The 18,098-nt window shown below is 37.7% G+C and overlaps 1 protein-coding gene across 1 annotated transcript; it reads right to left on the bottom strand.

The window, feature by feature from the left end:
* Positions 1 to 11,562: 11,562 nt before the first annotated feature.
* Positions 11,563 to 14,689, bottom strand: LOC122050441 (protein disulfide isomerase-like 2-1). The gene is made up of 5 exons (XM_042611342.1): positions 14,577 to 14,689; positions 14,140 to 14,224; positions 12,807 to 12,935; positions 11,824 to 11,913; positions 11,563 to 11,633 (listed from the first exon to the last, which is right to left on the bottom strand). Exons 1-5 carry the CDS (start codon positions 14,687 to 14,689, stop codon positions 11,619 to 11,621), a joined length of 432 nt encoding a protein of 143 aa, XP_042467276.1. The 3' UTR covers positions 11,563 to 11,618.
* Between the last annotated feature and the right edge of the window lie 3,409 nt (positions 14,690 to 18,098).

Consider the following 18,098-nt stretch of genomic DNA (forward strand, 5'->3'; position numbering starts at 1 on the left):
TAACCAGGACCCGGGTATAGTACAACAGGGTCATCAGACCGAGAGATATCAAAATCCTGTATGCATGTCAAACATATGCATCCATCCAAATGAAGCAAATAAATATAGCAAACACAAACAATAAATGCATAAATGCGTATGATGCCAATGCTAGTCCTGGTCACCCCTGACGCCAGTCAGCCATCTCACACACTATGGTGAGACCGAGTGTGAAGGCTGTGACAACCGTGCACTCTGCCGTCACTACTCCTGATGAGTGACCGAGTGGACGGGATGCTATCGGAGTACACCTATCCTCCTATCCCAAATCATAAATGGGGGAGCACAATGCTCTCATCTCCCGGTGCACGATGACGGAGAGGGATCCCGGCGTGCTACCACGCTGTAGTACACTACCCATGAGCGTCCCAGCGGAGCACCACTGAGCAAACTAACGTGCTACCATGCTACCCATGAGCGGACCAGCGGAGCACCGACAGAGATGAAACTGGTGATGTGCTCAACAATAATGGAGTAGACTATCGCGCAGCATGCAATCATGCGAATGGTGCATGACACTAAGCATAGCAAAATCCTGAACAGCATAGCAATATCCATACATATATAAAATATGTACCATAAGAAAATGAACCAAATCAAATGTACACATATCAGTTAAGGTATCAAAAACCCTAGGACCTGAACATAATATATAACATGATTGTGTCACTACCCCTATGAGCATGTATAATCAGATAAGTACTAACATGATGTGCATAACAAATAAATAAACACACATGTAACAGATCGGGTAGTGATCAACCGAAGCAGATAAGAAAAACACAATCGTTGCTATTTGTTAAAAACATTATTATGCATATCAAATGACATAAAGTCAAAGTACCCGCCTCCAATAGAAAAGGATCATATCGAGTCCAAATCCGACGTCGAGATACTCGTCTCGCATCAAAGTCCTGTGTCACCAATAAAAATATATATTCTATTTAGCTACAATACTCATAAATAGCTAAATAAAAATTGCTAACCCTAAATTAGGGTAAAACCCTAATTAACATACACATGATCGTCTAACTACAAAAACATATCAAATTCATACACTATACCTCAACCACAGTCGCTATTGCTTAATAGCAAGGATCGTTACTGCTGGAAATCAAAGAGTTGTTGCCTAAACAAACACATGTTAGGCTAATACCCTACCTCAATATCTCAAGATTGCCAGATGAATCAAATTGAAGCCTAACATTTCATACCCAAAACCCAAACTTCTGTTGACGCTCAACTGATCAGAAAACCAAAAATAGTCGGCGGTGGAACAGCACCTCGAGTATGTGGCTGAGGCTTCGTCGACGATGGCAGTAAGCTTCCTGATGGCCGGGCTAGGTCAAGCGACGGCGGTACTGTGCAGTGGTGCTCGGTCTCTTTGGCGGCAGTGGGGATGGGGCTCAGACCTCACAGCGGCAGCTAGGGCACAACAGATTAGCTGGCGGCCAGTGCTTGGTCGGACCTGGTGGTTGGCCACAGTGCTAGGGCTTGGCTCCGGATCGGAGTGGCGACGGCTGCTCGACGCGATTTGGGGATCTCCACGGCGAGGGCGATCAGGACAGTAGTGTGGGATCAGGAGGAGAAGCGTCGGGGAAGAAAGGAGGATTGGAAGTGGTGCGGCGCGATCGAGGAGAAGAAATAAAAGAAGAGGAGGAACCGCCGATGGTTAGGGCACTGGAGGAGAAGGCACGGGCGAGGCTCGGGCACACGGCGTCGAAGAGGAAATGGAGGAGAGCAAATAAAGAAAAGAAAATAAAAGAAATAAGCAAATTCTTGTCCTCATTTAAATTGGGTAGCTTAAACAGGCTTTCCCGGACCTCGTTTTTATCCCCGTTAACTCGTTCATACGAGCTCCGAAAAATTCCTAAAAAATTTCTAAAAATCCTGAAAAAATTCTCTTATTATTTTTCGCCCTTTTTTTTGGTGTTTTATAGCTTCATCTTGGTCAATTTGAATAAATGAGGATACAAGAATGATGAATTTGTGCTTGCAAGTCAAGTCAACCAAGTCTTTTATATTGATGACCCATTAAAAAAGGGGTGGCCAGTTGTGCTCCCAATTCCAAATAGGTGTTATGTGGGAGATGATGAGGATTGGAGCAGTATTCTTGACTCTTGACCAATTGATGATGTTGATACTCATTGCATTCCTGCTCATGAAAGATACTTTAGATCAGAAGTTGAGGGTGTCTGGGTCACAAAAATGGAAAAAATGATGTTTTGCATTTTTATGCCATGTTTATGTTTTGAATAAGAAAGGATGTTTTATGCACCTTACAAAATTATGTTAAGAAATTTTATGTCATGTTTATTCTTGTGTTGTTATTTATTTATGTTTGTCTTATTATAATTATATATGTCATATTTATGTTACTCCTATTGTAAATATTTATGTTATTGTATAGATTTTAACATTGGTTTTATTTATGTTCTTATCCAGACAATACTCGATGGGTCGTAAAAACTAGGGAGTAGTAGTTGAGGAGATACATGGAGTAGCTGATGCGGAGCTACATGGAGTAGCTGATGCGGAGCTACATGGAGTAGCTGATGCAGAGTTACATAGAGTTACTGATGGAGAAGAACGTTCTGTAGATGTTCAGAAAAACAAGTGAGGGCCTACATCAATGTGTAAACTCACTGCAGCTGCAAGATAGGGAAAGAAAGCAAAGATTGATTATGATGACATGGGGCAGCCATTATACAATGCAAATGGAAAGGCATTGCAATCGTACATCAGCTCTATTGCTAGAACCATGGTGCTAATCAGCATAAAGTCTTGGCCTATTGTTCCAGAAAATATAAAACAAAAATTGTGGGAAGAGATCTCGGTAAGATTAATATATACATACAATCCCAACTCAAGTTAGCTTTCCAACTTTAACTTTATTATCATTGCCTTCTTTGACCTATCCTTGTCATATTAGTTATATAATTATCCAACTTGTATGTTGATTATTTTCTTATTCTTGTTCAACTTCTCTATTAATAATACATGAGAATATTTTGTGTTGCAGAATGTGTTCGAATTAGCACCACAAAGTGAGGCTGCTGTGATGAATTCAACATCTCAAAAGTGGCAAGATTTCAAAAACAAACTCACTAGTAGATTTGTTTGGCCAAATAAAGACAATCCTGAAAAATTGAGTTCTCCACTGGGTCAATATCAAATCCCAAAAGCAGTTTGGAAAGCATTTGTAGAGGACTTCATCCATCATGGGAGGTATGAAATATGAATATTGTCATGTTTCCTTTAAACATAAAGAGTAGAACAAACAGGAAAGCCTATATAGCAGTTCCTTTATGATAATATATCTATCCATCAGTTTGTGAATTTGACTATGACCAGACTCATTCAGCATTCTAATTTCCATAGATGGGATATCAGAAGCAGTAGGTTTATGATGAGCCTTTTTCTTATCAGTATATTCCACCACTTTTACATCTAATGCCTTATTGACCGTAGCTTCTGTAGAAATGAAGTTGACTTTGAAATGCCCTGTAGCGAAAGCATATTGATAGAGCCCATAAGTCAATTCCTTTGTTTTCATTTCCTTTGAACTATTTTGATAGAGCCCAGAAGCATATTGATGCCCTGTAGCCTATTTCATTTCCTTTGTTTTCCATGCAAAATCATTTCCTTTGAACTATTTTATACCCTTGCTAAACCATGCAAAATCTATGCTTGAGATTTTAGATTACATTTTTCAGTATTTCCTTTTTTCTCTTACATCCTGCTATGAAATCAATGCCTAAGCTTCAAAATTTATTTTCCAGAAGTAATAGAAGTGATTTATCAAATATGATTAACATGAAGTGCTTCAAGATTATTTCCATAATTAATCTTTTGCTTTCAAGATTATTTCAACATTTTAATATTTTTTGGTCTCGATTCACATAATGGTGTTAATTTTTTACTTTATAGATTATTTCCATACTTAATTCAAGAATATAATGATGTAGGTTATTCATGAAAAGCAAAAAGAACGGACAATGCATTATAAATATCATCATCGACTGTCTCGCAAGGGTTACATCGGTTTGGAGGCTGAATTGGTAAGCTATGGAACATTTTATTTATCATTTTCAAGAAATTACTTAATATTATTTAACTGATCAATTTGGAATTGTAGAGGGAGAAAAAATTAATTGTTGAAAATGAGGAAGTTGATAGATCGATGCTTTGGCGTAAAGTCTGTGAGGACAAATCTGGCAATATAACAAATATAGAGACAACAGAAGTCACTAAGAAAATTGTAAATGTTTAGTTTTATCTAATTTTCATATTGCCTAGATAAATAATATTGGAGTTTTAGGATTGATTTGTTACATCCCTAATTGTAGGATGACTTGTTGGAAAAGAAGGTCAAAGGAGAGTTCAAATCTTCTGGGATGAATGATGTGTTAACTACTGCCTTAGGCAACCATGAACACTATGGACGGGTTAGAGGTGTGGGTGGATGTGTAAAACCCCAACTCTCCTTTGAAACTGCAAGAAGTACTAGGGAATCAGTCCCAAAGGATTCGACCGACAACTTCAAAGAACAATTGGAGGAAAATAAGAGTTTGAAGGTTGAAGTAGAGAAATTGAAGGCTCAACTTGCTCATGTCATTAATGATCAAACTGGTGAGGCTATGATATCGAACAAGTCCTCAAACATGAACGACCCAAAATGGAGAGATGATGTGGATGTTTATGAATGCAGCACTTCAAACTTGGAGGTTTTATATTTCACAATTTTATATCAAATTGATTCTTTTTTTTCCAAATTTAGATATTTATATACAATTTCTTATTGTTTTTAAAGGGAAGAAAATGTAACTTGGCCCTAAAACAACATGAAAATGTGGTGGCATATGGCACAATACTATCAGAAGGAGGCCCAAATATATTGATTCATCATGTTCCACTTGGGGAAGAGAATTTCAAGGTATCTATTGATGTTGTCATAGATGAAGGAGCAGAGCTCCCAATCCCAATTCGGTCTGGACCAACAATCGTCAATGATGTTGTTGGAACAATTGTTGCTTGGCCTAAAGAGTTGGTAATTTTACCAACGAAAAAGGTACTTTCAGTTTCTATGAATAATTGGTATTTGAAAAAAATCTTAATTATCATTTGAATACTCATATGAATATTTTAAATCATTGTAGAAGAATGTGCACCCTCAATCATTTGCTCTATTGGATGTTCATGTTCATCAAGACAAGTACAAGGAAATTGAAAAAACATTACCGATGACATGCAAGTATATCTCTTCATATGTTGTCAAATTGATGCCTGAAGATGAGAGCATACACATAGAATTTGATGAAGCTATGTTTGGATGTCCTAAAAATGTATGGTTGTTAAGAGAAGATATCTTGCGTTTTATGGAGATGAAAGAGATAGGTGTTAGGCAAATTTTGGTTTACACGGGGTATGTTTATCTTAAATACAATATTTGTTCAAATGTTATGCTTTGTTTGCAATATTTATTCACATGCTTTTGCTTTGATTTACATGGGGTATATTTAGATTTGTCATTACTTTATCATTACCTTGCAATTATCTTGTAGGTACCTTTACAAATACTTGAAGAAAGAAAATAGAGTTGAGTATGTCTCATTTGTGGATCCTGGTCACATACCAACATGTGGTGTGGGCGAAGAAGGCAATAAATTGTCACAATATATTGCTGAGCAATTGAGAGCATCAAACAGAGATAGTATCTGCTTCATTTCATACAACACTGGGTAAGATTTTAATTATTTATCAATTTCTACTACATACTAGTCAATGTCATATTTTCATTTGTGCAAGTACCATTGGATCCTGACTATAATTAATGAAGATAAGAATATGATATATTTATTGAACTCTTTGAGTAATAGGAACTGAGATCATGCTTGGCAAACTATTGTGACCAAGTAGGTAGTAGATTATGTTGATTATGAATATATACATTAAATTCATTAGAGGTTGATAAAATAACTTTCTATTTTTTACAATGTAGTAGGGTCAAGTTATACAATGCATCAAGGGGTATTTCAAAAGGACCTGGTTTTAGACAATTAACGGTATGTATTGTAACTATGTATTTAGACATCAATTAATAATTCTTATTATTTGGATTATGACTTATATATTGATGACAATTTCAATTTGATTAGGGTAATCTAAAACAAAAAGGTGGTGTTGAATGTGGATATTGTGTAATGCGGTACATGAAAGAGATAGTCTTGGATGAATATCCCCAATTGGATATGAAGGTGAATTTCTTCTTTATAAAATATCTTCTTTATGAAATATTGAATCATTTTACATTGACTCTCAAACTTCTATTTATGTTTCAGTTTGCAACATCAAAAAATAAACAGTATTACAATCAATCTCAATATGATGAAGTCAGAAGTGAATGGAGAAAATTCGTCTACTTCTATATAGGTGATTAAGTGTAGGCTGCGATATAAATTTTAGAATGTATTTAGAGATTTATGGATACAAAAAATTTTGGGTTATGATTAAACATGTCTTTTATGAATACACTGTTGGATTGTATTTGATACATATTTATGATATATTTGTTCAATTTTGATTGTGAAAAATATTGTGTTGGAGTAACATATTATCATATACTCTTTTGGTCAATTAAAATTGTATTGTAGTAAAATATTGTTAATTACTTCGACAGTATAAATAAATGATGGAGTAATACAACACAAAAGACTATAATAAATTTAAATAGTGGCGTAGTTAAAGAAACTATTAACTTTACTAATCAAATTTGGGAAGTAGTTCGTATAAATTACTTCGCTACATTTGAATTTATTTGTTGTAGTAAAATATGCTCTATTACTTCTATACTACGATGAAGTAATGTTAGTTAGAGCCCTAGAGCCAATCATTTGATGATCGTTGTATGGACTCATTGTATCATATTCTTGTGTATTAATAAAGGTATTTGATTTGGTTATTACACTTACTTGTATTGGTGCCAAATAACTAAGTATAGTAGCGTCCTTGAGTAGAAGGTTCTCACCTATATCAATCGATTGGTTGAATCGATAGTGAGATGATATAGGAAACACTACTCTTAATTATTCCTAGTCGAGTATTAATATTCAGGAACAATGTTAATGCAATGAGACTAGCATGTAGGTCAACTCGATAACTTGATCTCACAAGTCATGGATATGGAGATATCAAGTTGACACATGGGTATGCATTGGAGAATGTATACTGAATGACCCGCCATAAGAATGTATCATGGATCGTTATATGAGTGTCATATACTTCCTCATGTGGCTATTAGTATGACTACTAGTCCTTGGATCTGAAGTCACCATGGATCCCTACATAAGGAGTTACGTACTTTGGCTTCGTCAAACGTCACCCGTAACTGGGTGGACAATAAAGGCGATTGTTGGGTATGTAACGAATTATGCAGACGGATGTGAGTGATGTAGATGGGATCTATCCCTCTTATATGACGGGAGCGACATTGATATTCTTGATAGAGTGAGACCACTAAGTGCATGGCCATGTCCAAATGAGTCAATATGAGATATTGAGCTCATTTGATCGAGTGAGTCTACTTGGGATTCGAGATTTAGATTGATTAGAGGATGACACGGTCTATTCCTCACATTGATCAATCTAGATGTCTAGGATAGAAGGACAATGTCATATATTGTGAGGAGTCACAATTAGTAGTCATAAGGTGGTGTTGGATCTCAACATTCTTATAACTTGGGTAGTAATGATGTGTTGCTAGATACCGCTCATTACTTATGCTTCTAAATAGTTTTAGGAGCATTGCCAACGTTATAAGAACCTATAGGGTCATACACAAAGGACAATTAGATGGAGATTAGGTTCATATGATGAACCAAGAGGATTAGATTCATGTGATGAATCAAATTGGATTAAGAGTAATCCTAATTGGGCTAATTGAGTTGGACTCAAGTTGATTCATGTGTTCAATGAGTCTAATTTAGATTATGACTCATTGAATCAATTTAATTAAATGAATTAGATCCATTATATTAAGTTGGTTTGAATCAAATGGTTAGATTAGATCAACCATGTGGGAGTTATAATGTCAAGTTTGACTTGACTTGAGAGGAAGAGGAAGAGGAAAAGTCAAGTTTGACTTGACTATATGCTACCTCATTTGTGAGTTGGCATTAAGTGGTCAATAATGGTGTTACACATCATCATGTTTAGCACATGTGTGTGCCACCTCATGGAGGTTACAAATCTCCCCTTTAATGGCCACATTAAATGAGAATGGGGGTTACAACTCCATGAGTGGCCGACCACTTATTGTGAGGAATGAAATTTGATTTTTTATTCAAGGCTCATTCAACTCATCTTCTTCCTTGCTCTCTCTTCTTGCTCTCCCTCTCCTCTCTTGGCCGAACACTTCATAGGTGCTAGCACACCTTTTGTTTGGCCTCTCCACCTAGTTTGTTCATGTGGATACTTCTAGAGGATCGTACACTTGACTATCTCGAGATCCGGCGAACCGTTGGACGAGCGGGATTGCGAAGGGCATCGCATCGAGGGTAACTTCCTTCTCTAGTGTAGATCTAGGCTTTAGTAAACTCGTACTCGAATTTTTGTTTATAAACTTCGCACGGATCCGGTGGCATGGGAGATTCGGGATTTCCGCAACGGGAAAAAATGGTTTTTGCGGCCTGAAAATCCCAACAGTGGTGTCAGAGCCACGTGCGAAGTCTTGTACGAGTTTAGTTTGCATTTTTATGAAAATGTAGGTTCTGTAACTTTCTGTAAATTTAGGTTTTTTTATGGTTTTTATGAGTATTTTTCTCATATAAGCGAAGCACAAGTGTTTAGACACTTGTAGGCTTCGACTACCGAGAAGATTTTTTCGAAACGGCAAGGTTTCGCCCCAAATCTTTTTGGGACAGCGGACTAAGGCGCTGTAGGATCGCTTAGGGACACTCGTGATGGTTATATCACGGGTAGGGGTGCTTCCCCTGGCCCCGCAAGGGGATTCGTTCTGCGATTGCGGTCGAAAACCGCTAAACAGGACCGCAGAAATTTTTACTCATAAAAATTGTAAAAAATAGTATTAAAATTATAGAAAATTATGGAAATTACATAATTTAGAATTATGTATAATTTGTGATGGTTATGGCCCAAAAAGACCCAATTTGATTGGTATATTTGTGTTGTAATTCATAATACGGCCTACGTGCCGTCATATGATTGTGTGTGATGTATATTTGATACGCGACCTGCGCGTCGTGCCTTTCTCCATTTATTCTTGTTGTAAATTAGTTTAGACTCGAATGTAACCCAAGTTTCAAAATTGTAATGTACAAAAATTGGAGCGGTGGAAGGTCCACTCGAGACGGAGTTACGAGGAGGGCGCGAGCAACACAAGGTGGTCAAAGGGAGGAGCTTGAGAAGCTATTGACCCTAGGTTGACCATCTGATCTTCTCATTGGCTTGAGAAGATCGTAGTAGGGTCATGACTAATCACAAATAGTATAATTAATTGCTTGTGTGTGTGTATTTAATGCATGCTAGTAAAGTAGTTAATTAGCACCTTAACGATTAGATTAGATCTAAATCGTATACAAGATGCACCCTACGATTAGATTAGATCTCAATCGCATCAACTCTAAACTACCTACCATGTTGTGATACCTATCACTACCTTGATCACATGTGTTGTTGAATCTGCCAAAAAAGAGCAACACATATTATCTTGGTAGAGTACGGAGGGACAATCTTGGTCCCACCTATCAACGCATGGGTGAGTAGAGACTCAATTTGATTGAGTACAACTAGTTAAATCGAGTTTAACTGTAGGCATTCTTCAAACGGTTGGAAAGATAGGACATAAATCACATTTATATTAATTCTTGGGCGTATTAGTCAAAGCTAACTCAAGTTTTAATATAACTGCGGATAATGATCCTATAAACAAGAGTTGCATAGAGATGTAATTGGTAAATCGTTACCTACCGATCATACTAAATCTTGGGCGTATTAGCCAAAGCTAACTCAAGGGTTAGTATGATGTGGATCTTGTCCCACATGAATTATAGAATTCAGTGGGAGCATCATTTAGTTAATGGCCTAATTAAATGATTACTAGAATATAATGTTTATTTATTTTCTGCATTTTTCTGTTGTAGATAACCATGACGTCAAACACGAACACCTTCTCTCTACGTTCTGTCCTTGACAAGGACAAGCTCAACGGAGCAAATTTCCTAGACTGGTACAGGAATCTGAGAATAGTTCTCACCCAAGAACGTAAACTGTACGTTCTGGAGCAGCCCATTCCGGAGGCTCCTCCTGCCACTACCACGTGAGCTGACAAAGATGCTTATAAGAAGCATCAAGATAACGCATTAGATGTGTCCTGTCTTATGCTCGTGACCATGAACTCTGAGCTTCAGAAGCAACACGAGTTGATGGGCGCTTACGATATGGTTGAACATCTTCATCAACTATATCAACCACAAGCGCGGCACGAGAGATTTGAGATCTCAAGGGCACTATTTCAGTGCAAGATGTCAGATGGGGCTCCCGTAGGCCCATATGTACTCAAGATGATTGGGTACATAGAAAACCTACAGAGGTTGGGATTCCCGCTTGGCCAAGAGCTGGCCACTAACCTGATCTTGCAATCCTTGCCGAATAGCTATAGTCAATTTGTTCTAAACTACAACATGAACGAAATTGACAAGTCACTGCCCGAGCTGCTTAGCATGTTAAGAACTGCTGAGCTTAACCTTAAGAAGGTTAAGCCCACTACAACAAAAACCTTCATAGACATCGGTTTTCCACCGATGTCTATTTCATTTTCAACCGATGTCTATGAAGCCGATGTTAAAAGTCTGTCATTTTAGACATCGGGTTAAAACCGGTGTAGTATCACTTAACGACACCATTTCATCAACGGTGTAAAACCGATGTAATATTGTATGTTAATAACACTAGTTTTGGCAGCAGTAAATGACCGATGTAATATTAGTTAATAACACCGGTTTTGCAGCGGTGGAAGACCGATGTAATATGTATATTTTTTAACAACGCAAATTTGATTTCCGAAACAATGAAAAAGCAACAATAACAAAAAAAATACACAAATATTCACAAATTATACAAATATTCTTCATTCAATAATATCCATAAAATACACAAATATTCACAAATTATATAAATAATCTTCTTACAACAATATCCATAAAATACCCAAACATTCTTTTTACATCAAAAGCTAGCTAATAGATATCAAAATCAAGGTAGAACATTCTTTTAACACATCAAGGTAGAACCGCACTTCAAATGTAATCTAGCATGCATTCAGCCCACTTCATCAATTTCAACTCTGGAGTACTTGAGATTTGTAAACTGTAAAAACACATAAATCCACCATATGTCAAATAACTAAAACAAATGTGTACATGTATCAAATAAAAAATATAAGATCACAAGTGCTTGTCATAAACATGCTTACCAGCGTGTTGAAACCTATTCTGTGAATGGTGCCTTCGAATGAACTTCACGAGCAAGGCCAAAATTTGCTATCTTCACAAAGTCCTTGGTTACCAATAAGTTCTCTGCAAAGGTTATAATCTAGTTTAATAGAATGCTAACTTCACCAGAATAATTATAGGTGCATAAATCACATTTAACAGAATAAATGCTAATCCTAGATAACAACGTTGTAGGAATAGATCTGTTAAGAGCACACAAATTAATCTTTATAGGGATATTTGGTCAAAAGCGGAACTAAAGAGGTACACCTACCTCCCATGTCAATAAGTCACTTCCTCGAGTTGGATATGGCTTTTGCAAATCTAGCTCCATATAGAAGGTGTAGAGTTTGATATCTTGAAGCTACAAATCCAATCAGAAGTAGGATTAGCGTGGTAAGCAAGACATTGAAAATCCCATTAATAGACACATATTGGCCATGAGAACCCTTGTTCTTGTCATTGAAATAAGGTGGGGTAGTTGTCATGCCTCCCAAACTTGAATTAAAAGGATATGGGAGAAGACCCCTAAATCCTTCATTTATCCATTGAACTTCCTTAATGTACGAAGGCATAAAAAATGAAGAAGGATAACGATGCCATTCACTTCCGATGCAAAGCATAGTCTCTGTGCATAAAGGCAAGCATTCCATCAAATTTAAAACTATAATCTAATCAAACAATATGCGTAATCAACCAGACTTTCAAAACAAAAATTGTGAATAAAGAAAAAATTTGATCACCTTGAGCATCAATTATGTAGATAGACAAGAAAAATGGGTCTTAGTCCCTTAGCAATCTGTGTAGATAGACAAGAAGAAATCAAACATAGTATAGTTACTTGCTTAAATAATGAACCATATTAAGAAAGGGAGAACATACCATCACAATCAATGAGTCTTCCACTGCATACTTATTGCGAAAAAGATCCTAGAAACTATCAATAATAGCAGTTGCTACAATGCAAATAAGTGGATATATTGGATAGATAAATATGTGACACAGTAAAAGATCTAGGAAACTATCAATGAAAGCCGTTGTTGCGATGCCGATAAGTGGATATATATTGGATAGAGAAATCTATGACACAGCAAATTAGCCTAGCATAAGACCTAAATTAAGATGTGCATTTATGATTTGCTTACATATCTTAATGAAGATACGTATGCAATGTTAGACAAGATAGTAACTATCATATACAACTACGGACTGAAGAACAAAGTTTGTCAATATGATCCTTCACAATCTATCACTCACCTGGAAAGTAAGTTGACCATTCGCATCACGGCTAGTGCCACATTTCACATTAATAAATTTAACAAAATCATCCAACTCCCGTTCAGCCTCATAATCTTCACCAGCTTTATTTTCCTTGGGAAAAAACTTCTAGGTAGGATAACCACTAACTCCATACCTGAAATGCAGAAGGCATCCCGCTTAACAAACTAATTTCAGAATGACAAAGTTGAAAATTCTGATCCTCCCACATAGGAAATGACTAAATAGTCTTTAGTATAGTGAATTTTTAGATGGAATCATTCATATCAAACCAAATTATTGCTAACACCCTATCATAGTAAGGATGATATACCAAAAAAAAATGACTGAAGAGGACTTCATCATGATAATTTGAGAAATAATAATGATTAAGCACAAAATATAGTAGGTCATAATGCACATTTTTCACACAATTTTCATGTCAGATGAATGTTGGATAAGGTTGGAAGCATTTTAGCATTACACTTCTTCTCAAACATCAACGAATTCAAATATTAAATTTGTAGAAAACAAGAATTGTGAGTGAATCTGATCCTCCTCTCAATCAGATGTTGATTTTGCATTTAAGGTATCAACTGACATCACACTACCACAATTCCCCAAATCTAAATCTAGTACATAGGTAATTAGAAATATAGAACTCTCAGTTTGACAACTATTTAGCAATATGTAAGTTTCAAAATACATATAATTCAATAAATGATACCTACTTTCAACTTACTCTAAATTAACATCATATAATATTTCTCCAAAATCTAAATAGGTAGCAAAACTAATGAAGCATTCAAGGTACACAATTGACTAACCACATCAATGAATCAGGTTAGATCTAGTAATCTCATAATTAAAAACATGGCAAATATGGCCTTAGGCTAATCTAGGTCTTAATCCCTGTCTCAACAAAAATACTCACAGGAGCAAGATGCTTGCAGTGGCCACACCTGTTTGAAGATAAGAAACTTAGTCGTCTACAGTGGATAAGGAAAAGTATCTAATGCTACAAATGGAGAGAAAAAAAAGAACCTCAGCAAATACACTAACCATGGATCATAGAATTCAACAAAAACATCTTTATTTACATCAAGAACAATCTGATCAAATGTCTGGAGTCAATACTACTACATTAGAAGGGATAGTTGCTAGTAGTGTGCTACATTTAGACTCAATCACTACATGGCAGTATAGCACACTAGTAGTGTGCTACATTTAGACTCAAAATGATCAGAAAAGATAAAACCAAAAAAGGAATTTGAGCATGTCCTATTCAGTAAAAGAGATGATGCTTCTTGGCCTGATTTAGAACGATGCTAACCTTCCCAATCAAAACAGATTTAGCCTTTTTAAAGCTCGATCCAAGCTTTTCATATTCAGGGGCAAGCTTCTTGTAGTGTCCACACCTGCGACAAAATGGTATTAGAAGGGTTAAAATTATGCAATTAAAATACACACACATGGAGATCCTTTGCTTTAAACTGGATACTTAATGGAGTCTACATTCATCTTCTATAGTCTTGGCAAACAATCAGTTATGAGAATCGACCATATATAGTGCATTTCAAGTGTATCTTCTAAAGAGAAATACAAGTCGCGGTTTCAATTTTGACACAAGAAGAAACAATGGTGAAGAGCAAATAAGAATTTCAACATCAAAGGCACAGAAGTAGGTTTCAATTTCCAAACTATAAGCTAAGATAAATAGGCGTTTAGTCGTCGACAGGCCCAAGTTTAGGCACAAGTCCAAAATCAAACAGCTTGGGGTTGAAGTTTTCATCCAACAACACGTTTGCCGCCTTCATATCCCTGTAAATTACGGGAGGGTTTGCAACATCGTGCAAGTACATGAGCCCCTTTGCATATTCCATTTTTTGATTGGTCAGTTGACACTTCAATTTTAGGTTTTAGGTTTTAGGTTAGGCATAAGAAAAGGTGGGGCAAGGACGAAATTCTTAGAGAATAAGACAATAATCAAATTAGTTTTTTCTATGAGCAAGGGAATCAAAAGACACATAAATCACACACAGAGATACCAACTTCATACATCGAAACCTAAAATTTGTACTAGGTAAAATGTTTTCCATGGAAAAAGGAAATACAGGAAAGACCAAAATCTCGAACCTACTTTTGCCTCCTACAAACACTAGTTCATGTTGTCACAACTTACAATCCCTGCAGCAAATGGCTTTCTAAGATGAATAGTATTGACCTCCAAACTAACTAAAACAAGACAAATTAAAGATGAACACTGCCTAAAAATAAGGAGTCCAACCTATAAAACATAATATATCGAGCGTTGTGCAGCTCCATTATTCACACGCAAAAACAAACCTTTTTCTTGAGAACACGACGCAAAGTGCCTTAAAAGTGAATATTGAAACAATAATTACTCAAATTCCAGCCACAAATGATGAGAAACTAATACAGATGAAGATGGTTATTCACCAATACAGCGTAAGTGCAATTTTAACCTAAAACACCAAAAGACAGATCTCGGCAGAATGGAAATTCATGCGACAGAAAAAATTTAAACAAAAAGGGAAAATAATGAATTAAATAGATTCCAAGGAGAAGAAGAAAAAGCAACTACCTCTTTGAGAAGGGGCCCTCTGAGGTCACAGTGATCTTGCTCCCCTGATAACCATCCTGCTTAAGCTGCTTGATGGCCACAATCTGGTTTCCGAGTTCCGGTGTTCAGACGAAGCCGCAAGATGGCAGAAGCAAGGAGGAGGGGAGAAGGAGTGAGCAACTTGCCTGGTCTGAATCGAGTCGCCCTTTGTAGACTCTCCCAAAGCCGCCTTCTCCGATTAGATTCGACTCCCTAAAGTTGTGAGTGGGCGCGGCGAGATCTCTAAAGGTGAATTTTCTCACGGATTTGTTCCTCTCGCTGCCGTTGGATGGAGCCGGCTTCTCATTCTCTAGCGCAAAGGAAAAAAAACGTGTTTTGAAGAGAGATCGAATTGCGCCGACCAAAAGAAGAGATTTTAGGGTTTAGAGATGGCATCCACCAGGAGGATCGGCGGTGAAATGCGAACGGGGGCAGGAACGATCGCTGTCTTCGATTCTACACCTCGCTTCTTTCCGGCGAGGGCTGAGACAGGGAAAACAGCTTAAGTGAGTAAAAGCTCCGCTGTTGTCGCCAACTTGCCCTTTTAACTGTGAGCATTTCTATAAAATGAAGGGCTCCTCTTCTCAACCTAAGGGTGGAATTGGAGGAGATGCGGTGTGGTTGGGCGGAGAAGTAAGGGCATCGTGTCTTGATCTTGATCGGGAGAGGAAGGGGCGTCGATCTAGGAAGGAGAAGAGGGAGATGAGGTTGAGAGAGATGGTCGGAGGTTTAGGTTTAGGCTTAGGCAAGAGAGATGGTCGCGCGGAGGAAGGGGCGCGATATAGATTTAGGTTTGGAGGGAACTTCACAATGTTGCAAATTTTAGCTGTGGGAATATTAAAATATTTTATTTTGGTTCTTTAACACCGGATTTTAAAAATCGCAGTTAAAATTGGTGTCTATTAATGAAAAAAAAGGCGCTCATAGACATCGCCTAAAAAACCGATGTCTATGAGCTAAAATCTGCGCTCATAGACATCGATTTTTAGAAAAACCGGTGTAAAATACTCAAAGACATCGATTTTTGCTTAAAACTGTTGTTGTTCCACTGATGTCTATGAGGGTTTTTGTTGTAGTGGCCCCACTCTATTCTGATGGTTCAAAAACACAAGAGCAAGGGCAAGCCCAAAGGCAAGGGAAAGTCCCAAGCCAAGGGCAAAGGCAAGGCACTGAAGCCTAAAGGAGGGGTCGCCAAGGATGCTACCTGCTTCCACTGCGGTCAGACTAGGCATTGGAAGAGGAACTACAAGGTGTACCTGGAAGATCTTAAGAAGAAGCAAAGTGAGACTTCTACTTCAGGTATATATGTTATAGAAGTCAATCTATCTATTTCTTCATCATGGGTATTAGATACCGGATGTACTTCTCACATTTGTACTAATGTGCAGGCGCTGAGAAATAGCAGGGCATTGGCAAAGGGCGAGGTGGACCTATGCGTAGGCAATGGAGCAAGGGTTGTTGCTGTTGCTGTAGGGACTTATTTTCTATCTCTTTCCTCTGGGCTTGTACTAGAGTTGGATGATTGTTGTTATGTGCCTTCTTTAACTAAGAACATAATTTCAGTTTCTTGTTTGGACAAGAAAGGTTTCTCTTTTATAATAAAGGACAAATATTGTTCTGTTTATTTATGTCACACCCCGGAGGAGTCCTTGTCCGAAGAAATTTCGGTAGCACTCCCCTGTACGGTGGACAATCTGAAACTTTCTACATCCGCAATATACCTCAGCCACAAGCGGCTGGAATATACACATAACCACGCAGTTTATATGCAGCATACTCGGCTGATACAATAAAACCACAACCAAAATACAGCAGAAAATGATAGAAAACCAAATATACAAGACTGCTAGCCAGCTAGGCTTACACCACATAACAACACAATACTCTGGAAACAAAATCGAAACACAAAGCCAAATACACACATACCATATACCACGATAAACATAAATAAAATGCGAAGACTAGCCTCAGTCAGGATACTCCAAGCGACTCCATAAACAACCTGGTACCTGAAAAAGATAGAGTCCACGGGGGTGAGTTCAACAACTCAGCGAATACCAATAAACATGCCTAGTAAGATATATCTAACAGCAATAAACATGGAATACAGCTTCCTAATCATATATAGGAAAAATGCAAGACTGAAAGGCAACTGAGGAAGCTATACTCACCAGAAACTCCTATCCAGAACAAAAGAATCGTCAAACCAGATACATAATATGCCTCCTGTATGCATGTCAAATAAATGCATCCACCAAAATGTAGCATATAAGTGCAGCAAACACAAGCAAATAAATGCAATAAATGCATATGGTGCCAATGACATGGTCACCCCTGACGCCAGTCAGTCATCTCACACACAATAGTAAGACTGAGTGGGTAGGGCTGTGACAACCGTGCACTCTAACGTCACTGCTCCTGATGAGTGACCGAGTGGACGGGATGATGTCGGAGTACACACATACTCCTACCCCAAATCATAAGTGGGGGAGCGCAATGCTCTCATCTCCCGGTACACCATGACGGAGAGGGATCCCTGACGTGCTACCACGCTGCGTCACACTACCCATGAGCGGACCAACGGAGCACCGAACAGAGCAAAACTGACGTGCTACCACGCTGCGTCACGCTACCCATGAACGGACCAACGGAGCACCGAACAGTGATGA

The sequence above is a fragment of the Zingiber officinale genome, chromosome 3A (assembly GCF_018446385.1).
Source record: "Zingiber officinale cultivar Zhangliang chromosome 3A, Zo_v1.1, whole genome shotgun sequence".
NCBI classification, from domain to species: Eukaryota; Viridiplantae; Streptophyta; class Magnoliopsida; order Zingiberales; family Zingiberaceae; genus Zingiber; species Zingiber officinale.